General features: G+C 36.5%; 1 protein-coding gene across 3 annotated transcripts in view; it reads left to right on the forward strand.

Annotated features, from left to right (window-relative positions):
• The window catches only part of PIBF1 (progesterone immunomodulatory binding factor 1), a 233,690-nt gene that overhangs the window by 139,512 nt on the left and 68,882 nt on the right, over positions 1-25,296 (forward strand). For all 3 annotated transcript variants that reach the window (XM_002691887.6, XM_059892258.1, XM_059892259.1), the window contains exons 13-14: positions 4,639-4,729; positions 19,483-19,585. In XM_002691887.6, coding sequence (XP_002691933.2) covers positions 4,639-4,729; positions 19,483-19,585 — 194 coding nt within the window. The remainder of the gene's footprint in view (positions 1-4,638; positions 4,730-19,482; positions 19,586-25,296) is intronic.

Genomic DNA, 25,296 nt, shown 5'->3' on the forward strand with positions numbered 1-25,296 from the left:
CGACTAACACAACAACAACAACATGGATGAATACAGTGATGGACAGATGTGTGAGAAGTAAATATAGTACGATGTATAATTTGGATGCCAGATGCTGGATATATGTGTATATTTCTTTCAGGTTTTTCATATATGTAAAATATTTTCTTAATAAAATTTTTTAGAAAAGATTTGGAAATTAATCTTCTTGCTGTGACATTGTATAAACCATATGTTTGTTAAACTAGATTTATTTGTACGTGGAAGACCAGTAAACTAGGTTCTTTTCTATCCATTTACACTGGAAATTAGAATATTCCTATCCTTGTTTAATGAATACTTACTGAAAAATGAAATTTGTGAGATGTAAGGGCAAAACATTCTTTTTTAGTACCATAGTGTGTACAGTACTCAAAGGATTGTCATCTAATTCGTCTCATTTCAGCAGACACAAAGATGCTTAGGCTTTATTTATTAAGGTGTAACCATGACAAGAAAAAGTCTCAACAACCCAGATAATCACGATGATGGTGTGGTCACAGATTTCAAGCGAGACATCCTGGAGTGTGAAGTCAAGTGGGCTTTAGAAAGCCTCACTACAAACAGCTAATGGAAGTTATGGAATTCCATCTGAGCTATTTCAGATCCTAAAAGATAATGCTTTTAAAGTGCTACACTCAATATGCCAGGAAATTTGGAAAACTCGGCAGTGGCCACAGGACTGGAAAAGATCAGTTTTCATTCCAATCCCAAAGAAAGGCAATGCCAAAAAATGTTCAGACTACTGTGCAGTTGTGCTCATTTCACAGGCTAGCAAGGTAATGCTCAAAATCCTTCAAGCTAGGCTTCAGTAGTACATGAACCAAGAACATCCAGATGTACAGGCTAGATTTAGAAAAGGGAGAGGAACCTAGATCAAATTGCCAGCATACTCTGGATCTTAGAAAAACATTTACTTCCGCTTCATTGACCACGCTAAAGCCTTTGACTGTGGATCACAACTAAATGGAAAATTCCCAAAGAGATGGGTATCACCACCTGAGAAACCTGTACGCAGGTCAAGAAGCAACACTTAGGACCAGACATGGAACAGTGGACTGGTTCATAATTGAGAAAAGAGTATTTGTCAAATGGAGTATTTGTCAATTGAGAAAGGAGTACATCTTTGTCAAAGCTGTATAGCCTGCTTATTTAACTTATATGTAGAATGTACATCATGCAAAATGCTGGGCTGGGTGAAGCACTAGATGGAATCAAGATTGCTGGGAGAAATATCAACAACCTCAGATATGCAGATACCACCTTCATGGCAGAAAGTGAAGAGGAACTAAAGAGCCTCCTTAATCAAGGTACAAGAGGAGTGAAAAAGCTGGCTTAAAACTCAACATTCAAAAAAGTAAGATCATGGCGTACATTCCCATCCCTTCATGGCAAATAGATGGGGGAAAAAATGGAAACAGTGACAGTTTATTTTCTTTGGCTCCAAAATCACTGCAGACGGTGACTGTAGCTCTGAAACTAAAAGACGCGTGATCCTTGGAAGAAAAGCTCTGACAAACCTAGTTGTTGTTGTTGTTCAGTTGCCAAGTCATGGCCAACTCTTTGTGACCCCATGGACTGCAGCATGCCAGGTTTCGCTGTCCCTCCCATCTCCCAAGGTTTGCCCAAGTTTCTGTCCATTGAATTGGTGATGCCATCCAACCATCTCATCCTCTGTCACCCTCTTCTCCTTCTGCCTCAGTCTTTCCCAGCATCAGGGTCTTTTCCAATGATTTAGCTGTTCACATCAGGTGGCCACAGATTGGAGCTTCAGACAGTGTATTAAAAAGCAGAAACATCACTTTGCTGACCAAAGTCCATACATATGTATGGTTTTTCCAGTAGTCATGTTTGGATGTTAGAATTGGGCCATAAAGAAGGCTGAGCACTGAAAAATTGAAGCTTTCAAATTGTGGTGCTAGAGAAGACTCTTGAGAGTCACTTGGACAGCAAAGAGATCAACCCAGTCAATCCTAAAGGAAATCAGCCCTGAATATTCATTGGAAGGACTGATGTTGAAGCTGAAACTCCAATACTTTGGACACCTGATGCGAAGAGCTGACTCACTGGAAAAGACTGATGCTGGGAAAGATTGAGGGAAGGAGGAGAAGGGGACAACAGAAGATGAAATGGTTGGATGGTGTCATCGACTATGCATGTGAGTTTGAGCAAACTCCAGGAGATGGTAAAGGACCAAGAAGCCAGGTGTGCTTCAGTCCATGGGGTCGGAGTCAGATATGACTGAACAATAACAAACCATGGCAAATTGCAGTATCCTGTTTACGCTTGAATTGCTTTTTGTAATTAAGTGAAATATTACGTTGGAAAAGGAAATGGCAACCCACTCCAGTAACTTGCCTGGAGAATACCATGGACAGAGGAGCCTGGCAGGCCATGGTCCATAGGGTCACAGAGAGTCAGACACAACTGAAGCAACTAAGCCCGCACATAATATTAAGTATTTGAGGAGTTTTGTTTTCAAAGATCTCATCAAGTTGTTAAAAGTACAGGTATTGTCCAGAAAGTAAATAAATTTTTTGTAAATATCAGATTTCTGTCAATTGAGGGACCTCTTCTCCATCCTCCTTCTATTTGTAACCTCTTGCTCAGCATTTGTCACATTTTTCAAAACTCTTCTCTTGCTTCTTAAATCATCACTTTTGATTGTTTCTTCTCCATCATTTTTATTATCTCTTCTTCTATCTAACTGTTTCTAGTTCCTGGGGATTTTTTCCCCTCATCCTCTTTAACTCTTACTTACCTATTTTCTGGATAATCTTATCCCTTTCCACAATTTCAGTTAGTGTCTGTAGGCTAGTCATTCCACAGGTCTGTATGGAATTCTATTTTTCATTCCTTCCCTAAATCCAGTTAATAATAGTACCTATAACTTGTGAGGAGTTGTTTTCTCATTACTGGAATTTTTTTCCTATATAAAATCAGAGTTAACAAAAATCTATTGGTCATGTCATTACCTGTTTTAATCACTCTTAACTTTTTGTTATCTTGTTATCTATAGAATAAAATCCAGACTCTTTAGCCTAGCAAACAAGACTACTACCATTGTTCTTCAGACTAACTGTAGTCACTTTCCTTACAATTATTAATACTAAAACTTCTCAAGTCTGTGCCTTTACGCGTTATGGTTCCTTCCTGCAACTTCTCTGTAAATGTCATTCTCCCCATACCTTCTTTATGCCTCTAGCATGGGAAAATTGGTAGTACTCAGATATTAGTTGTGCTTCTAAGACACATTCATATGTCTTCAGTACCATTTACCGTGTTGTATAGCATGTTGCTTCTTTATTAAATCATCACTAGAATAATTATACCATAAGTTACTAATCAGGTAAGTATTAAACTCGAATTTAAGTTGTCCATCAGTATGTGATGAGTTTTTGAGATGTTAGCTAAATTTACTCCTCTCTCTTCTGAACTTAGAACTGTCTAAGACAGACAAGAGTCAGACGGGTATCTAATGCCAGCTGTAGCTCTGATAGAGATGAAGGGAAGTCAACTTGGATCTGAGCAGCGATAGCTGATAATACAACTGGTCATGGCACCAAGCATCTCTCGCTTCCACATGTCCCTCATAATTAACAATCCGACCTCTGAAAACTGGTCTTGGTTCAGTGTGAAAAATAGAGTCAAAATTGAAGGAAAACGCTTACAAATAGCGTTTGTAAATAAATATTTACTGTACCACAGCAGGATCAAACAACAAAAAAGGGCATATTACAGTGATAGGCCTGCAAGTAACTTCCTTACTAATGTAAAATTTGTGGCTTTGTTTTAAACTTGAAACACTTCTGAAAGTAGGTTTCTCTTTTTTACGTTAAAATAATGGTTATCAATGAATAATGTTATAAAAATTGTTATATGTCATTGACTGCTTTAAATTGAGCTATAAACCTTTAGTTTTTATGGCCTTTGATTAAATGTTTTTTCATCTCAGCTTCCAGTAAAATTGTCATTGCATTTAAACTTTTTACTCATAAAATGTTAACCTATTGGTTAAAATTTCTTTTGGGGAGTGTGTGACAATAACAAAATTTAGAAGTAAATGTTGCTAAATTTTTTGTAATTAAAAAAAAAGTCATCAATAGGTTCTTAAACTGTACATTTTCTTTACAGAGTACAGAGTAGAATTAAGTAATTCTACTTAAATGCATAATTTCATTATTGCAAGTTAGGATAACTTGATAACAAGTTAGATAACTTTTTTAATGAACATCTTTTCTAATTAAAAATAGTCATTTCTTTTATCAAGAAGAGAAATGATGAGATTGAGGTTATCTTTACTTTTTCATAATTATGTAACAAACATTTCACGCAAAAAGCCTTTGAATATCAGAATAAACAGTCTGTATTATTATGTTTTATAACAAGACAACGTAATGTGTCATATGATGCAGACCCTTACACTTTGAAGCAATAGATGGGACAACTCCAAGCAAGCATACACTTTATGAAATACACTGCTACTTACAAATGGCCTGTTTGAGATTATGTATATAAGTGTTATGTTCACTAATTCATTATTATGACCTCTTTTATTTTCACTTCTGCCATGCTTTTTAAGAAGAAAGAATTTCACAGTGTACGCTTATTATTTTCCAGTTGACGATGAAGTTGAAGCCGAAAGGGTTCTTTTTTCCTATGGCTATGGTGCTAATGTTCCCACAACAGCCAAAAGACGACTAAAGCAAAGGTACGATCAATATATATTTGTTTACTTATCTAGTCAAGCTAAATGTAATTACATTCTGCTTTTTGATAATGTACTAAGTGGAGTGACAAAATAAAGTTACTGTATTTCTTCTTACGCATAAATATTACATTGCTCATGAAACAAAGCATAGTAAGTAATAATCATGCCTTTCGTGTATTTTTAAGTAGACTGTAAGTGTACATTAGAATTTCCTCGAATTGGATTCAATGATAATGGCAACATTTAAATTTTTTCAGGTTAAAATTAATGAATTGTGTCTCCTTTCTTCCCTTGTTTCATATTCGCCCACGTACATTCCTTGACTTATACTTGAAAGAGAGAGAAAAAAGATTGAGAGAGAGATAAAGAGCTAGCATATATGCACTCGTCACTCAGTTGAGTCTGACTCTCTGTAACCCCATTGACTATAGCCCACCAGGATTCTCTTTCCATGGGATTTTCCAGGCAGGAATACTGAAATGAGTTGCCATTTCCTCCTCCAGGGGATCTTCCTGACCCAGGGATCAAAACCGTGGCTCCTATGATTCCTACATTGTAGGAAGATTCTTTTACTGCTGAGCCATCAGGAAAGCCCAGCAGATATATTGTGACTGAAAATATAAAAGACTTTATGAAGACCAAGAAAATTTTTGGAAGATCCACTAGTTATTTTGTGAAATACTATTTGTTTAAAGTATACCAAGAGAAAATTGTACCTATATTAATTGGTTTTCTAGTTGACCTAACTCCTTTCTCCCACCTAAATTCATCCTGCTTTGCAAAAAGAGTCCCATTTGCTACCATAACAAATCTAAATGTTTCCATCAGACTTCTGAGCCCTTCCATGTAGCTCTGCTTCTCCAGCCTTATTTGTCTCTCTACCCAAAATGATGGTAGTATATCTCCCTGCCTATAAACATCTATTTTCCATGTAACCACACAACAAGCATTTGTCTTTATCTTGTTAGCTCTCATTTCCATATTGCTTCCCCAGCCAGATGGAAAGATCCTCAAGGTCAGCAAGTAAATCTTATTCTTGTTTATTCTCCATTGTCTTTACCCAGCATGGTGTGAGATAGCTAGCAGAATTGTCTCTTCATCTAAGTATTTGAGGATTCAAAGCTGCTTGTTTATCTGTTATTTTTATATGAATTGGTTTAAACATTTAGAGACATTACATACTAAGTAAGAAAAGCAATTAATCTTAACTCTAACACTTTTATAGAAGCTTTGGCTCAGAAGATAACATGTCTTTATGGCTATCAAAAGTGATGTAAGATATAGGTCATTTTATGAGAGGTAACAGAAAGATACTTAGAACTTGTGTTTCCTACTAGTTACACTAAATAGATCAAGGATAGTTGACTACTAGATAACAAATTGTAGCTAGAATGGTTAATTCTGTTTAGTGAAGATGCAAATATTTCTAAATCATGTATTATTTGAAAAATTGGGTGTAATCCCATTCCATTCACATTCTTCCCCGAGTCCCTCCAAGTTCACTAAGGATGACCTAGGATAATTTGTCGTTTTCAGGGTATCTCTGTATTTGAGGATTATATTGCCAAGGGAAAAATAGAAAGGTAATTTTATGGGCAAGCAACTTTTTTTTTTATCAGTGGCAAATGATTGGTAAAATGCTAAAAATTGAAATTTGAAGGAAAAAGTCCATAATCTTCTCTATTTTAGCATCCAATTCTTTCAAATGCATCTTGTTCACAAGAAAAAAGAAATTTTCTCTTGTAAGGTTTCTTTCAGTAACCCCAAATGATGCTCAGTTATTCTAAAATTGAAAGCAATTATTACTATTACCTTAATATTTTTTTTGGAATTTCCAAAACAGATGTTGATTTCTTAATATTTAGACTGAAAATATAAGGAACCACAACTGATTCATGTTCTGCATAATCTTAACTGTCTGTCCAAATATTTCTAAAGATTTTATCACTGAGCTATCTATGTGCCTTGAACAAGTGCCTAATGGGCATGCTATTAATACCTCCTACCAGCTGGTGCCAGGCATTCTTCTCATGATGAACCAGAGGGTTATTTTGAGGAAGTGCTTCTCAGGTCATCTAAATGCAGTGAAGGGAAAGTAAGTCTGGATAGCCAAAGAGGACATTTATGCATTCCTTTTCCCATTCATTCAACAACTTTTATTGAGTACCTACTGTACGCACAAAGTTGACCCGTGGCAAAGAAAATCCCTTTTGAGGATCTGATGCATTTCTGAAGTTTGCAAAGTCCTTATTTGATTTCTTAATGGATATTTGTAAAGAAGTTAATGGCTTTGTGCTTTAGGTTTAATTTATTTAAGATTATTGTATGGCAGAAACCAATACAACTTTGCAAAGCAATTATCCTCTAATCAAAAAAAAAAGATGAAAGCAATATAATCTTCTAGAAAATTTATATGTAATTCATCACATTTGAAATTAAAACAATGGAAGCTTAAGGTGACTTATAAAATAACAGAATGGCCCATGAAATATTTCCATAACAAAGTTTCCATTATACATCAGCCCATAACAAAGTGTATTGAAATTTCAAAGGAGCTTGTTTCACATCTGCTATACAATATACCCCATTCATACAGTGTTTGATTTGAAATCTCATATATTCAACAACCCATTCCCTGGTGGCTCAGTGGTAAAGAATCCGTCTAACAAAGCAGGAGATGTAAGTTCGATCCCTGGATAGGGAAGATCCTCTGGAGAAGGAAGTGGCAACCCTCTCCAGTGTTCTTGCCTGGGAAATCCCATGAAAAGAGGAGCCTGGCAAGCCACATTCCAAGGGGTTGCAAAAGAGTCCGACACAACTTAGGGACTTAACAACAACAAATACTCAAGAACCAATTCAGGTATTTCAGGGTAGCACTTAATTGAGGGGGTTTCTGATTATAAAAATAATACATGTTTATTTTAGAAAATTGGTGAAATTACCAGTAATCCTGCTATCCAAAGATAACCATTCAAAAATGTATACAGATAGATATATTTTTCTACATATTTATGGTGTTATTGTATGTAACTTAGAAGTTTAACTTTTTGTCTTCTAATTTTACCCTGAACATAAATAGATAAATTTCAATGGTTATTCAAAACTTTAGTTTGTAGACCTTCTGTTTTTGAGTGCCGTATTGCTGTTAGTAAATTGACGGTCACTGAAAATTTTCACTAGTTGCCTATTGCCACTTAAGGCAGATTATGAAATTAAAATGAGAAAATGGATGTGAAGTTCATCACAGTGAATGTTGGCATCGAGTAGGTGTTCAAGTGAAGTTTGTTATGTTAGTTAATGTTCCTTAAAATAAATTGATCAAAGCATTGATTTTAGAGATGAGGCCAGTGTTCCAAAAATGCCAGTGAGGCATAATTTGAATTTTCATTTAAAACAATTTTGTTTTATTGTAATGAGACCCTCTTGAAGTAATTAGTAGAAACAACCACTGGACATGAAACTAGTTTTGAGATTCACTTTCTTTGATATAAGTCAGTTTCTTAAGACATAGATCCATAATGCCAGTTTCCCATAAAAATTAGTTTGAAAAATAAATTCCAGAAATGTATCCTAAACGCATTACAATTATTAAATAAGGTTGCTCCCAGTTTGAACTTTCAAGAGAGATATGAGCAATAACTAAATATTGTATTAAGCTTTCTGGGCCAAAGTCATGGAAAGTTAAAAGGGCTTAGACAATTAAAGCAGATTAAAATAAAATAAGCTCTTCTTGACTAAACTTGAAAATCTGAAGTAATGTTTTTGTTTCGGTCATGATTGTTTTGAAAATAGCAAACAAGATTTTCTGGTTGCATGTTTTGGTTATGCTCTTTAGCTTATAACACTAAATGGGCAACACCCAGGCACTAACGTGGTCCTAGTGTGTGCATCTCTGTTTGTTTTGGCAAGCCTGAATGTGGAGACTTTTCTGAGGGTTTTTAAACCTTTCAAATTGCAAGATTTACTGCGTACTACTGACCTTTGTTTTAGTTTCTGTCTAGTTTTATAAAGAGCTTTAAGTTGAAACTTTCACAGTAGACTAATCTTTATAATAAAGGAAAAAATAACACAGAGGGAGCTTTGTTTTTCTCTAGCAGACTTTTGAGCATAAAGTAATTTTGTTTTTCCTCTCCTTTATTCTCACATATGTGAGTTCTCATTTTTGTCCTTAGAGAAAAGTTGTGCTTATTTCATTTGGGTTGGTTTTAGGAATAGTCCTTTAAAAAGCTACTGCTAATCAACTTGAAAGTTTAACCCTACAGAGAAACTAGAAAAAGACATACAACTATAGGTAATCAGAATACACCACTATTTATTTAGTCCCTGTAACTGCCAAGAAAGTGGGCAGTGCAGGGAGCAACCTGATGCTTTCTGAAGCTGAAATCATTCTGGCCTGTGTGCCCTTTTTTTGAACCATTTCTTCATGCCATGCTAATAGAGACAGAACTCTGACCTTCTAAAACTGAAAAAGATCAAAAAGCCAAATGTTATTTCAGACTATGTAACTAATTAGCAGGTACCTAAGTATATACAGTTAGTTATTTAAATTTTGGTAATACTAAGTGAAGTATCCAGTATTGAAGGACTCAAGACAGAGTGTCAGTCCCCCATTGTGCTTTGATAACTCAGATGTGAGTGAAGGTCAACCATGTTCACTTTGGCTGGGTTATGCTTCTATGAAATTGTGTGTGATAATCAGAAGTACTGACTTCCATTGACAAATCCAAAATGGTAACTTTTACTTAGAGTCATGAGGTGCTGAAGAAAGCTAAGAGATAACCCATGGGAATTAATTTACCATATAACAGGTAAAAATTTAGTTTAAAATTTAAATACAAAACTGTACTCTGGTGATATTAGTTTCTAGTTCATGTCAAATTTGATCTTGGTGCAGGTAAAAAAAATCACATGGCAATTATGTAATTACAAAGAAGAATTGAATGCTGTACCTACTGTAGTATCAACAAAGAACCTGTAAAAGCAGTGCTTTCTTGAGGAGTTCAGTACTAAATAAATAAATAGCCTACCAACCAGACTTTAGCAGGAGTCATTTTTCCTGACTGTATCCCTGGTTACTCATTATAAAGAACTCACTATAAAGACTTGTTTTCGTTGTATGTGCATTGTAGTTAAGGAGACATAAACTCAGCATAGTTGAGCAATTGTTCATTTGTCTTGCCTTGAATTTCATTTAAGCTAAAATCACATCCTTTCTTCTGACTTCTAATATCCCAGATTCCTGAAAGAATACACCCGTAACATCAAACTACTCAGCACAGCAATGTGCCACATTTAAATATTTAGGAGGTTGAAATATAGAAGCAATCACAGGTGAATTTGGCCAAAAGTTTAGGGAAGAACTAACACTTATCCTCAGAGTCTTCCAGAAAATTTCAGAGAAAGGAGAACTCCCAAACTCATTTTGCGAGGCCACCATCACCCAGATAGCAAAATCAGACAAAGATGCCACAAAAAAAGACAGTTAAGGCCAATATCACTGGTGAACATAGATGCAAAAGTCTACAACAAAGCTCTAGCAAACAGAATCTAACAACACATTAAAAAGATCATATATCATGATCAAGTGGACCTTATCCAGGGATGCAGGGACTCTTTAATATATACAAATTAATCAGTGTGATGCACCATATTAACAAATTAAAAGAGAAAACCATATGATCATCTCAATTGATGCAGAGAAAGCTTTCAACAAAATTCAACACCCATTTATAATTTTAAAAAATTATAATTAAAAAAAAAAAAAACCTTCTATGCCTGCAGAAAGTAGGCATAGAAGGAACATAACTCAACATAATATAGGTAAGACACCGACTCTTGGCAACAGCATGGACTACAGGGCGCCAGGCTTCCCTGTTCATCATCAACTCTCGGAGCCTGCTCAAACTCATGTCCATCAAGTCAGTGATGCCGTCCAACCATCTCATTCTCTGTCATCCCCTTCTCCCCCTACCTTCATCAGGGTCTTCTCCAATGAGTTAGCTCTTCACATCAGGTGGCCAAAGCAATGGAGCTTCAGCATCAGTCCTTCCAATGAATATTCAGGACTGATTTCCTTTATCGTTGACTAGTCTGATCTCCTTGCTGTCCAAGGGAGTCTCAGGAGTCTACTCCAACACCAGAATTCAAAAGCATCAATTCTTTGGCACTCAGCTTTCTTTATGGTCCAACTCTCACATCCATACATGACTACTGGAAAACCCATAGCTTTGGATAGACGGACCTTTGTCAGCAAAGTAATGTCTCTGCTTTTTAATATGTTGTCTAGGTTGCTCATAGCTTTTCATCCAAGGAGCAAGCATCTTTTAATTTCATGACTGGAGTCACCATCTGCAGTGATTTTGGAGCCCAAGAAAATGAAGTCTCTCACTGTTTCCATTGTTTCCCCATCTATTGGCCATGAAATGATGGGACCAAATGCTATGATCTTAATTTTTTGAATGTTGAGTTTTAAGCCAGCTTTTTCACTCTCTTCTTTCACTTCATCAAGAGGCTCTTTAGTTCCTCTTCACTTTCTGCCATAAGAGTGGTGTCGTCTGCATATCTGAAGTTATTGATATTTCTCCCTGCAATCTTGATTCCAGCTTGTACTTCTTCCAGCCTGACGTTTCGCATGATGTAATCTGCATATAAGTTAAATAAGCAGGGTGACAATATACAGCCTTGATGTACTCCTTTCCCAATTTGAAGTCAGTCTATTGTTCTATGTCTGGCTCTAACTGTTGCTTCTTGACTTGCATACAGGTTTCTCAGGAGGAAGGTAAGGTGGTCTAGTATTCCCATCTTTTTAAGAATTTTCCACAATTTGTTGTGATCCATACAGTCAAAAGCTTTAGCATAGTCAATGAAGCAGAAGTAGAGGTTTTTCTGGAATTCTCTTGTTTTTTCTGTGATCCAGTGGATGTTGGCAATATGATCTCTGGTTCCTCTGCCTTTTCTGGGGCTTCCCTGGTGGCTCAGAGGGTAAAGCATCTGCCTGCAATGTGGGAGACCTGGGTTCGATCCCTGGGTCAGGAAGATCCCCTGGAGAAGGAAATGGCAACCCACTCCGGTATTCTTGCCTGGAAAATCCCATGGATGGAGAAGCCTGGTGGGCTATAGTCCATGGGCTCACAAAGAGTCGGACACAACTGAGCTACTTCACTTTCTTTCGTTCCTTCTTTCTTTCTTTCCTCTGCCTTTTCTAAATCCAGCTTGAACATCTGGACGTTCTTGGTTCACATACTATTGAAGCCTAGCTTGGAGAATTTTGAGCATTACTTTGCTTGCGTGTGAGATGAGTGCAATTGTGCAGTAGTTTGAACATTCTTTGGCATTGCCTTTCTTTGGGATTGGGATGAAAACTGACCTTTTCCAGTCCTGTGGCCACTGCCAAGTTTTCCAAATTTGCTGGCATATTGATTGCAGCACTTTCACAGCATCATCTTTTAGGATTTGAAATAGTTCAACTGGAATTCCATCACCTCCACTAGTTTTGCTTGTAGTGATGCTTCCTAAGACCCACTTGACTTCGTGTACCAGGATGTCTGGCTCTAGGTGATTGATCACACCATCGTGGTTATCTGGGTTATGAATATCTTTTTTGTATAGTTCTTCTGTGTTTTCTTGCCACATCTTCTTAATATCTTCTGCTTCTGTTAGGTCCATTACATTTCTCTCCTTTATTGTGCCCACCTTTGCATGAAATGTTCCCTTGGTATCTCCAAGTCCCTTACCAGATAAGTATTTTAAAATCTTTTTTGCCAATTCTGTGGGTTACCTTTTCACTTACTCTCTTTGTTTTTTTTAACTTATTTATTTTGGGCTGCTCAGGCTCTTTGTTGCTATGCATGGACTTTCTCTAGTTGGAGCCAATGGGGGCTACTCTTCATTGTGGTGCCCGGGCTTCTCATTGCGGTGGCTTCTGTGTGGTGCAACACAGGCCCTAGAGCTCGAAGGCTTCAGTAGTAGTAGCGTGTGGGCTTATTTGCTCCGTGACATGTGGGATCTTCTTGGACCAGGGATTGAAACCATGTCATCTGCATTGGCAGGCGGATTCTTAACCACTGGACCACCAAGGAAGTCCCTCTTGAAGCACAAAACTTTTTAATTTTTATACAGTCCAGTTTGCTGCTTCTTTTGTCATTTGTACTTTTGGTGCCATGTCTGAGGATCTTTTTCCAGATCCAAGTTTGTGAAGATTTTCTTCTGTGTTTCCTTCTAAGAATTTATACTTTTAACTCTTTCATATAAGTCTTTGATCCACTTTGAGATAATTTTTGATATCGTGAAGTAAGAACCTTGTACCTTTTTAATGTGGCTAATAGAAAATTTAAATTGCATGTGTAGCTTGTATTCTGTTGGACAAAACTGGCCTAGAACAGTAGTCTCCAAACTTTTTGTATGAATCCCTATTAGGGGGGAAAAACTGAGCATGTACTCAGGAATAGTATGTGTATGTGTGTGTGTTCAGTTGCTCAATCGTGTCCAACTCTTTGTCACTCACATATGTTTATATATACATATGTTATATGCACACACTGTCGCATGAAAAGTGTCTGATATGCATGCTCACTCGCTCCAGTCATGTCCAACTCTTTGTGACCTCATGGACTGTAGCCTGCCAAGCTCCTCTGTCTATGATATTTTTCTGGCAAGAATACTGGAGTGGGTTGCCATGCCCTGCTCCAGGGGATCTTCCCAACCCAGAGATTGAACTTGCTTCTCTTGCCTCTCGTGTATGGCGACAAATTCTTTACTGCTGAGCTACTTGGGAAGCTCCAATCCATACCATACTGCTTTCAATTTTCTCCAGCAGATCATTCTCCACTTCTGCTTTTCCCTCTACCCAGAATGCAGTTTCTCTGCTTTGTCACTGCATTAGTTAATTTTCATTCTTCAGTGTGGCCTTTTATATTATTTAATGTACTACTATAATTTTTTTTACTTGCCCATCTTCTTCAGTAGACAGTTAGCTCCTCCAGGAAGAAATTGTGAAATCCTAGTGCCTATGTAGATGATAGGTTTTTAATAAATGTTTGTTAAAAGAGAATGTTCATGATTATTGTATTGAATTAATTAATGAATATGTTTCTTCCAACTCAGCTTGCTTTTCTACAGTCATTGATATTCATGATCCAGAGGGAAAAATTGCTAATTTTCTTTTTATCATTTTTAAAAAGTTTAACTGCAAGTATTCTAATGATTAAAAGTTTTATTTATCGTTTCTCCTGAGTGTTCTGTGTGCTTAAATATTTTATTTTTTGAAGAAAAATTATCTCACAGTATTTTTTTATTCTTGATACTATATTCTTTTTCTTTGTTTCTTAGAACAAGGGTTCTTAAGGGCATTTAACGTAATTTTTAATAATCTGTAAGAAGATGTATTCTGCTGTCCTTACTACTGACTTGGAAGTGAATTTTTATTTTTTTTTAATTTAATTTAATTTTTTAACTTTACAATATTGTACTGGTTTTGCCATATATCAAAATTAATCCGCCACAGGTATACATGTGTTCCCCATCCTGAACCCTCCTCCCTCCTCCCTCCCCATACCATCCCTCTGGGTCGTCCCAGTGCACCAGCCCCAAGCATCCAGTATCGTGCATCGAACCTGGACTGGCAACTTATTTCATATATGATATTACACATGTTTCAATGCCATTCTCCCAAATCATCCCACCCTCTCCCTCTCCCACAGAGTCCAAAAGACTGTTCTATACAACAGTGTCTCTTTTGCTGTCTCGTACACAGGGTTATTGTTACCATCTTTCTAAATTCCATATATATGCGTTAGTATACTGTATTGGTGTTTTTCTTTCTGGCTTACTTCACTCTGTATAATAGGCTCCAGTTTCATCCACCTCATTAGAACTGATGCAAATGTATTCTTTTTAATGGCTGAGTAATACTCCATTGTGTATATGTACCACAGCTTTCTTATCCATTCATCTGCTGATAGACATCTAGGTTGCTTCCATGTCCTGGCTATTATAAACAGTGCTGCGATGAACATTGGGGTACACGTGTCTCTTTCCCTTCTGGTTTCCTCAGTGTGTATGCCCAGCAGTGGGATTGCTGGATCATAAGGCAGTTCTATTTCCAGTTTTTTAAGGAATCTCCACACTGTTCTTCACAGTGGCTGTACTAGTTTGCATTCCCACCAACAGTGTAAGAGGGTTCCCTTTTCTCCACACCCTCTCCAGCACTTATTGCTAGTAGACTTTTGGATCCCAGCCATTCTTGCAATCCCTATCAAGCTACCAATGGTATTCTTCACAGAGCTAGAACAAATAATTTCACAATTTGTATGGAAATACAAAAAATCTCAAATAGCCAAAGCAATCTTGAGAAAGAAGAATGGAACTGGAGGAATCAACCTGCCTGACTTAAGGCTCTACTACAAAGCCACAGTCATCAAGACAGTATGGTACTGGCACAAGACAGAAATACAGATCAACGGAACAAAATAGAAAGCCCAGAGATAAATCCACGCACATATGGACACGTTATCATTGACAAAGGAGGCAAGAATATACAATGGAGAAAAGACAATCTCTTTAACAAGTGGTGCTGGGAAAATTGGTCAGTCACTTGTAAAAGAATGAAACTAGAACACTTTCTAACACCATACACAAAAATAAACTCAAAATGGATTAAAGATCTAAACATAAGACCAGAAACTATAAAACTCCTAGAGGAGAACATAGGCAAAACACTCTCCAACATACATCACAGCAGGATCCTCTATGACCCACCTCCCAGAATATTGGAAATAAAAGCAAAAATAAACAAATGGGACCTAATTAAACTTAAAAGCTTCTGCACAACAAAGGAAACTATTAGCAAGGTGAAAAGACAGCCTTCAGAATGGGAGAAAATAATAGCAAATGAAGCAACTGACAAACAACTAATCTCAAAAACATACAAGCAACTCCTACAGCTCAATTCCAGAAAAATAAATGACCCAATCAAAAAATGGGCCAAAGAACTACATAGACATTCCTCCAAAGAAGACATACAGATGGCTAACAAACACATGAAAAGATGTTCAACATCACTCATTCTCAGAGAAATGCAAATCAAAACCACTATGAGGCACCATCTCACGCCAGTCAGAATGGAAGTGAATTTTAGAAACATGATCAGTGAGTCAGTTGTAGACCAGTTGTACCACAGTGTCTTTCATTTTCTAAACGTGGGTCATAAATGACAATATTAGCATTCATAGTAATAGTCACAGTTGTTCCCATCAGCATCAGTTCTTAGAAAGGTTTTCTCAATCAAATAGTGCTATGAAATATCCATTGAAACACTGTAGAACACATTTCTGGGTGATTTCAAGAAATTGTAAGATACCTTCCTTCTATTTAGAGTAGATTTTTCTCTCTCAGAACCCGCCAACCAAAAGCAGGGAAATTCAATGTAGTGATATCTTTGGTGTTAGGGCTTAAGCACCAGCATACCAAGAATTTCTTGAATTCAGTGGTTTGTGTTATGTGGTATTTTACACTGATAAGTGGTATCACACCATATCCGCACAAGAGCATTAGGCAATTCCCAAACAAAACAAAAAGCACCCAAACCAAATGAGCTGTTTAATATTATTAAACCTGATGTCTTCAAGTCATTAACTGCTTGAAAATGTTAGTAATGGGTGACCTTTGCATCTCATTATTTTTGTGCATCCTTTATTCCATTTAATCTCATCAATAACTGTTTCTATGCAATAATGTATTCTTTATACTGAACACTACACAAATATGATCCATACTACCAACATACATTTATTAAGAAATTGCCATGTCACAAAAGACCCTAGTACTGAGTTCTGTTGGAGACAGAAAGATAAAAGAGTTAATTTTAACATGTATGGAGGATGAGAAAAACAGAATGAAAGTATGAATGAAGATAACTGCAAAGTTTTTAAATTAACCGAATGAAAAGACACAGCTAATGATATGTAATACTGATGTTTGCAAAGATGAGTCAACAGATTTAAAATGTAAACAGAACTTAAAATTAGCATTAACTTTTTTGAAGAAGATCTGTATCTTATTTTAAAGTCAGATTTTAGAGAACTTGATATATTTTACATTGGGGGATTGAGTATACGATAGCCATAAACAATAAACTGTGGAAAATTCTTCAAGAGTAGGGAATACCAGACCACCTTACCTGCCTCCTGAGAAATCTGTATGCAGGCCAAGAACGGTTGTAACTGGACATGGAACAATAGACTGGTTCCAAATCGGGAAAGGAATACATCAAGGCTGTATATTGTCACCCTGATTATTTAACTTATATGCAGAGTATATCATGTGAAATGCCGGGCTGTAAGAAGCACAAGCTGGAATCAAGATTGCAGGGAGAAATATCAATAACATGACACCACCCTTATGGCAGAAAGTGAAGAAGAGCTAAAGAGTCTCCTAATGAAAGTGAAAGAGGAGAGTGAAAAAGCTGGCTTAAAACTCAGTATTCAGAAAACTAAGATGATGGCATCCAGTCCCATCACTTCATGGCAAATAGATGGGGAAACAGTGAGAGACTTTGTTTTGGGGGGGCTCCAAAATCACTGCAGATGGTGACTCCAGCCATGAAATTAAAAGATGCTTGCTCCTTAGAAGAAAAGCTATGACCAACCTAGCTGCTGCTGCTGCTAAGTTGCTTCAGTCGTGTCCAACTCTGTGCGACCCCATAGATGGCAACCTACCAGGCTCCTCCATCCTTGGGATTCCCCAGCCAAGAATGCTGGAGTGGGTTGCCATTTCCTTCTCAGCAGAGACATTACTTTGCTGACAAAGGTCTGTCTAGCCAAAGCTATGGTTTTTCCAGTAGTCATGTATGGATGTGAGAGTTGGACTTATAAAGAAAGCTGAGCACTGAAGACACTTTTGAACTGTGTTTGTTGGAGAAGACTCTTGAGAGTCCCTTGGACTGCAAGGAGGTCCAAACAGTCCATCCTAAAGGAAATCAGTCCTGAATATTCGTTGGAAGGACTGATGCTGAAGCTGAAATTCCAATACTTTGGCCACTTGATGTAAAGAACTGATTCTTTGGAAAAGACCCTGATGCTGGGAAAGATTGAGGGCAGGAGGAGAAGGGGTCGACAGAGGATGAGATGGTTGGGTGGCATCACTGACTCGATGGACATAAGTTTGAGTAAGTTCCGGGAGTTGGTGATGGACAAAGAAGCCTGGCATGCTGCAATGCATAGGGTTCCAAAGAGTCAGACACGACTGAGCAACTAAACGTAACTAAACTGCAGATACCTAAAAAATCAATAAAGGCAGAAAGTAAATGAATGATTCCCTCAGACTAAACAGGGGGGAAAGGGAGTAATGCTAATGGGTACGAATTTTTTTTGAGGGGGAGGAGTAATGAAAATATTCTAAAACTAAATTATACTGATAGTTGTACAATTCTCTATATACTAAAAGCTATTGAATTGTAAAGTTTAAATCGATGGGATTTCTGGTATTGTAAATTACATATCAAGAAAATTTTATGTTGATAAAGCTGTTTTTTTTGTAAAAAATGATTGTCAGGCACAGAAAGACTGTGTGTTTTCCATGTCTAACTTCAATTGGTTATTAAGGCAAAATCTTAGGCGTCAAAAAGATAGAAACTCAGATATGAGCATACCTAAGCGAGCTACCCAGTCACTGTATAACAAAAGAACTCATCATTTGGAATAACAGGTTCTTAGAAATAGGTATATAGGGTGATATTTGGCAATTTTTTCCAGAGTTTTGTATGAATTCCTTTTTCTGATGTTAGGAAGTATTTAAAATACAATGGAATTATTTCTGTCCTATAATTTGAGTTAGAACGAAAATATTTTTCTTCTTGTCATTGTAGAACATCCTGTCTTCTCAATTTCTGCAGATCTTGAGATTCTGGGATTAATGGACTAAGCTTATGGACTATGAAAATGTAATAAATATTAAATTTTTAAGTTTCTGGAATTACAGAACAAGTCTTTTCAGCATTTTTAGCAGTTTCTTAAAACATTGTGCCCCAGTGGTTAGGAAGAATCATTTTATAGCTGAGCCTTTTTTAATTTTTCCATTGTGTCTTAAAAGTGGAATTGGGACATTTTTCATTTAATGTGATTTTAAATACTGAAGGTTACACTCAGTAAATAAGTTGTGATGTGGTCATCACAGTGTGATCTTTTAGTTTCTTCTTCTAGTACAGAATCTTTACCTTTACTTTTAGACATCTGTCTCTACTTTTCCTACATGTTTTTCATCTCTATTTTCAATAGAAAATCTTTTCAGTTGTGTTTTTTGTTATGAAATGCATTATGTTGTCTGAGGAAAACACTGATGCTTTTCAAAGTGCAAGGTTATTATTGTTTCAACTAATTGCCTTATTTGTTATGTAAAAAGGAAATTTTTATAAAAAATGGAAAAAAGCTGTAAATTGCTTTCTTGCGGTCTTTTCAAGCAGATATCACGATGTAACTGTCCACTTTTATAGCAAGGGCTAGAAACTATTACTGTGATAATGAACATATCACAGTTGCATTATCATGAAGATTTTTTATTTTACTTTCAAAATTCTGAGTTGTTGGGATGTTGGTCTCCTACTGTTGACACCTGAGAATACTACTTGACTTTATATTTTTTCCTGTTAATATTTAAGTGTTATTAGGAGATGGTCAATTTTTAAGCACACAGCACATTTTTAATGTTTGAGGTAGTAGTCCTCTTTTGTAGACACTGATTTTCTTATTCCATTCTCCTAGTGTCCACTTGGCAAGAAGAGTGCTTCAGTTAGAAAAACAGAACTCGTTGGTTTTAAAAGACCTGGACCATCAAAAGAACCAAGTAACACAGCTTTCACAAGAGGTAAATACCCTAAACAAACGAAGCACACATGAAGAATCACAGTGTTGATTGTAATTCCTTGTTACTCCTTTGTGTGTTTTCTGAGCAGTTTCAAAATAAGCTGTTTGCTAGTACAAAACGATTTTACAGTCTATGAAAACTAACTGAATAAAGCAACGTACAGTGTATGGTAAAACCTAAGATCAAAAAAAGAGGTTAAATACCTAGACTAAATATAAATGCAGGCTAGACAGACAAAGCTTTGATTTCTGAAAATATACACTGGCAAAGCAAGTTTAGCAAATTTTGGTGGCATTTTAAGTTTTAAACTAAAGCCTCGTTTTTAAAATAAATTTGCTTTTTTACTTCCTTGATGAAAAATGACTTATCTATTAAACACACTTGACTGGTATACACTAAACCTCTCACAGTCTTTGATATATGATAGTTCCCAAATTATACTTACTTTTAAAAATCTCAAATTTATATTTCTTTTGCTTAGCATTTTACTGTATCATTTAAAGACAATATGTACATTTTACATAGTACTTCCAATCTTCCTAATCAGTATCTAATTCCAGTTTTCTATTCTTCTGAAATTCAAGTAATAAAACCAATTCAAACCAAAGATACCACCTTCGTAGCATTCCCTTTATTTCCTGAGTTTCAGCATAATGAATTTTTCTATGTTAGTATTTTAGGTCTTATAATAAAGGGACTTTTAAATGAGTATATTAAAAACTGTTAATATGTACCATATATTCCGCATTTGTTTGCCTACAGACCTGTTCATATTTGTCTACATAGTGCCTTCTATGTAATGTGCTTTTAATGCTACAGCATTAGGAGGGTCTTTATGCTCAAAGTATTTGTGATATGATATGATATGATATGATATGATATTGATATAATGCCTGGAATTCATGTTCCATAAAAATGTGGGAGAGGAGCTCAGTAAATAATACAAGAATCTCAAAATGTTGATAATGATTGAAGCTTGGTGACGGGTACGTATAGATTCAGTATTCAGTTCTGTACTTTTGTGTATGTTTGAAATTTTTTCATAAGACTTATAGAGAATCAGTAATCCTAAAAAGGTTTCTACTGACTGTAGTATATACTTTTTCCCTTGCAATTGAAAAAAGTATTAGAATTTGATATATTCCGTGGATTTTACTTTTTCCTGCCTTAGAAAAATTTTCTTAAATTGAAAAAGAATTCCGTAAACTAATTAGCTGAAAGGTGATAATATTAGATTGCTTGTATACCAGTAGACTCTTCATGATAGATGTTGAAAAAACAGGAGGGAAAGTCTCTCAGAATCTGTACTCTTTTGAGTAATTTATATATTTAAACCATGTTGGAATTTCTGAGAATTAATACAGAGATAAGAATCAACTGACTAATATTTAAATTTAACATTAATTTCTATGTTATTAAAATTATACTGAGATTATACATAAATGAATAGTCTAAATCAAAGTGCTAGAAAATATTCAAAATGAAAACAGATAACTCCTTTTATAGCAGCTTTATTGAGTCATAATTGATGTAAACTAATCTGCACAGATCTAATCTGTACAATATAACTGACGTGCATAACCATGAAGCCATCACCAAAACCAAGATAGTGAACAGATGTGTTGCTGTCATGTTTCCTTGTGTCCCTTGGGAATCCCTGTCCCAGCCCTCCCCATCCCCATCCTTGTCCCTAAGCCACCACTGATTTGCATCATGTCACTGTAGATTAGTTTGCATTTCCTAGACTTTTATGTAAATTGAATATATATGCATGAGCAACTGGGGAAGCCTTACATATATATATATATATATATATATATATATATATATATATATAATATGCACACACTATTTTTTTTGTCTGTCTTCTTTCATTCTGCATAATTATCTCAAGATTTGTCCATAGGCCATTCCTTTTACATTGCTGAGGAACATTCCATTGTATGAATTTACCACAGTTGTTCATCCATTCACTTCTTGATAGATATTTAGGTTATTTCTAGTTTTTACTGATTATAAATAAAGCTGATAGGAATATCCATGTACAAGTCTTTATATAAACCTATGTTTCTGTTTCTCTGGGGTAAATGCCTGGGAGTGGAAGAGCTGGATTGTGTGGTAGGTGTCTAATGTTTTAAGAAACTGCCAATCTGTTTTCGAAATGTTCATACTATCTACTTTTTCCATTAGCAGCATATGAAATTCTAGTTCCTCTACATCCTTGCGATGATTTGACATGGTCAGTCTTTTTAAGTGTACCCCATTCTCATAGTGGTTTTAATTTGCATTTTCATAATGATTCGTCTTTGCTCTTTGTTTCCCTTACTGGGAGAAGTGTCTGTTCAAATTTTTTGCTCATTATATCAGATTGTTTTCTTGTTTTCTTTTTTTTTAGGGAGTCAAGTTTCTTTTTTTTTTTGTTAGAGAATTTTGAGAATTAATTATTCTAGATACAAGTCTCTTATCAGCTATATGGTTTCCACATATTTTCTCCCACTCTATGGCCTGACTTTCCATCTCTTAATGCTGTTCTTTGAAGAACAGAAGTTTTTATCTTGTCCATTTTTTCAGTTCAGTCTTTTTTAGACTGTGTTTTGTATGTTGTATCTAAAATATCTTTGCCTAACTCATGGTTAGAGTGTTTTTGTCTGTGTAGTCCTGTAGATCTTTCATAGTTTAAATTTATGATCCATTTTGAATGTTTGTATGGAAAGGACACAGAAGAGCCAAAAAGCTTTGAAGCTGAACAGAATTGGAGGACCAGTACCATCTACTTTCAAGACATTATAAAGCTGCAGTAGTGAAGATGATGTGGTAGTGACATAAAGACAAAGATACCTGAAACAAAGTCCAGGGACAGACGCACACATAGATTTTTAACTGATTTTCAACAAAGGTGTTCTCTATTCCTTTGTGTAAATCCAGATTTCCACCTGGCATCATATTGCTTCTGGTTGATATACTTCTTTTAACAATATTTATAAAACAGGTCCACTGGAGATAAATTCTTTTCACTTCTGTATGTTACAAAATGTTATTTTACCTTTTTGTTGTTTGGGTTTTTTGGTCTTTTTTTTTTTTTTAAACATTTCTGACTGTCTATTCCTAACAAGAGTAAAGACTGAAACATAGTTCTCCATCATGCCACTACAGCCTAATAAACTGGAAGGGGTCACTGGGTAGCCTTTCCCTTCTCCAGGGGATCTTCCCCACTCAGGGATCGAACCCAGGTCTCCAGCATTGCACGCGGATTCTTTACCAGCTGAACCACAAGGGAAGCCCAAGCATACTGGAATGCATAGCCTTATCCCTTCTTCAGCGGATCTCCCTGACCCAGGAATAGAACTGGGGTCTCCTGCATTGCAGGCAGATTCTTTACCAGCTGAGCTATCAGGGAAGCCCTTTTCTTTTTTTATTGGAGTAAAATTCACGTAACATAAAATTCACCATTTTAAACATTTTGAATTGTACAGTTCAATAGTTTTTATGTTTGTAATGTACAATCATCACCACTACTTATTTACAGAACATTCACATCACCCAGAGAGAAACGCTGAATGCACTAAGCACTTACTGCTCAGTCTCCCTTCCCTCCAGCCCCTGGAAACCACTAATGTGCTTTCTGTCTCTATGGGCCTGTTCTACATACTTCATATAAATGGAATCATGCAAAATGTGCCTTTGTGTGTCTGACTTCTCTCAGCATAATGTTTTCAAGGTTCATATATTAATATGTTGCACTATCAGTACTTAATTTTTTATGACTGAGTAATATTTCCATTGTACAAATATTTCACATTTTGTTTATCTGTTCACCAGTGGTGTACATTTATCATTTCCATCATTTGCCTATTGTAAATAGCACTGAGTATTCATGTACATTTTTGTTTGTTTGAACACATATTTTCAGTTATGAGTGCATACCTAAGAGTGGAATTACTGGGTCACATGGTAATTCTGTTAACTTTTTGAGGAACCATGAAACTGTTTGTCACACCAGCTGCACCATTTACATTCCCATCAGTAATGTTCAGGGTTCCAGTTTCTCTCATTCTCGCCAATGCATATTTTCCATTTTCTGGGTTTTTCTAAATTCTAGCCATCTTGCTGCTGCTGCTGCTGCTGCTGCTGCTGCTGCTGCTGCTGCCGCCAAGTCACTTCAGTCATGTCTGACTCTGTGCGACCCCATAGACTGCAACCCACCAGGCTCCCCCGTCCGTGGGATTCTCCAGGCAAGAACACTGGAGTGGGTTGCCATTTCCTTCTCCAGTGCATGAAAGTGAAAAGTGAAAGTGAAGTCGCTCAGTCATGTCCGACTCCTCGTGTCCCCATAGATTGCAGCCTACCAGGTTCCTCCGTCCATGAGATTTTCCAGGCAAGAGTACTGGAATGGGGTGCCATTGCCTTCTCCATCTAGCGATCTTAGTGGCTGTGAAATGGTGTCTCATTGTGATTTCAATTTGTATTAACCTTATAATTAATGATGCTAAGCATCATTTTGTGTGTTTATTGGCCATTAGTATATCTCTTTTGGAGAAATACAAGATATACCCATTTGAATGCAGATTTCCAAAGAATAGCAAGGAGAGATAAGAAAGCCTTTCCCAGTGTTCAGTGCACAGAAGTAGAGGGAAAAAAATAGCATGGGAAAGACTAGAGATCTCTTCAAGAAAATTAGAGATACCAAGGGAACATTTCATGCAAAGATGGGCACAATAAACGACAAAAATGGTATGGACCTAAAAGAAGTAGAAGATATTAAGAAGAGGTGGCAAAAATACACTGAAGAACTATACGAATAAGATCGTCATGACCCAAATAACCATGATGGTGTGATCACTCACCTAGAGTCAGACATTCTGGAATTCAAAGTCAAGTGGGCCATAGGAAGCATCACTACAAAGCTAGTGGAGGTGCTGGAATTCCAGTTGAGCTATTTCAAATCCTAAAAGATGATGCTGTGAAAGTGTTGCACTCAATATGCCAGCAAATTTGGAAAACTGAGCAGTGGCCACAGGACTGGAAAAGGTCAGTTTTCATTCCAATCCCAAAGAAGGGCAATGCCAAAGAATGCTCAAACTACTGCATAACTGCACTCATCTCACACGCAAGCAAAGTAATGCTCAAAATTCTCCAAGCCAGACTTCAACAGTATGTGAACACTGAACTTCCAGATGTTCAAGCTGGATTTAGAAAAGGCAGAGGAACCAGATGTCAACTTGCCAACATCTGTTGGATCATCAAAAAAGCAGGAGAGTTCCAGAAAAACCTCTACTTCAGCTTTATTGAGTATGCCAAAGCGTTTGACTGTGTGGATCACAACAAACTGGAAAATTCTTAAAGAGATGGGAATACCAGACCACCTTATCTGCCTCCTGAGAAATCTGTATGCAGATCAAGAAGCAACAATTAGAACTGGACATGGAACAATAGACTGGTTCCAAATTGGGAAGGGAGTACGTCAAGGCTGTATATTGTCACCCTGCTTATTTAACTTATATGCAGAGTACATCATGAGAAATGCTGGGCTGGATGAAGCACAAGCTGGAATGAAGGTTGGCGGGAGAAATATCAATAACCTCAGATATGCAGATGACTTATGGCGGAAAGTGAAGTAGAACTAAATTGAAAGAGGAGAGCGAAAAAGTTGGCTTAAAACTCAACATTCAGAAAACTAAGATCATGGTATCTGGTCCCATCAACTTCATGGG

Source organism: Bos taurus, chromosome 12 (assembly GCF_002263795.3).
Source record: "Bos taurus isolate L1 Dominette 01449 registration number 42190680 breed Hereford chromosome 12, ARS-UCD2.0, whole genome shotgun sequence".
In the NCBI taxonomy this organism is placed as follows: Eukaryota; Metazoa; Chordata; class Mammalia; order Artiodactyla; family Bovidae; genus Bos; species Bos taurus.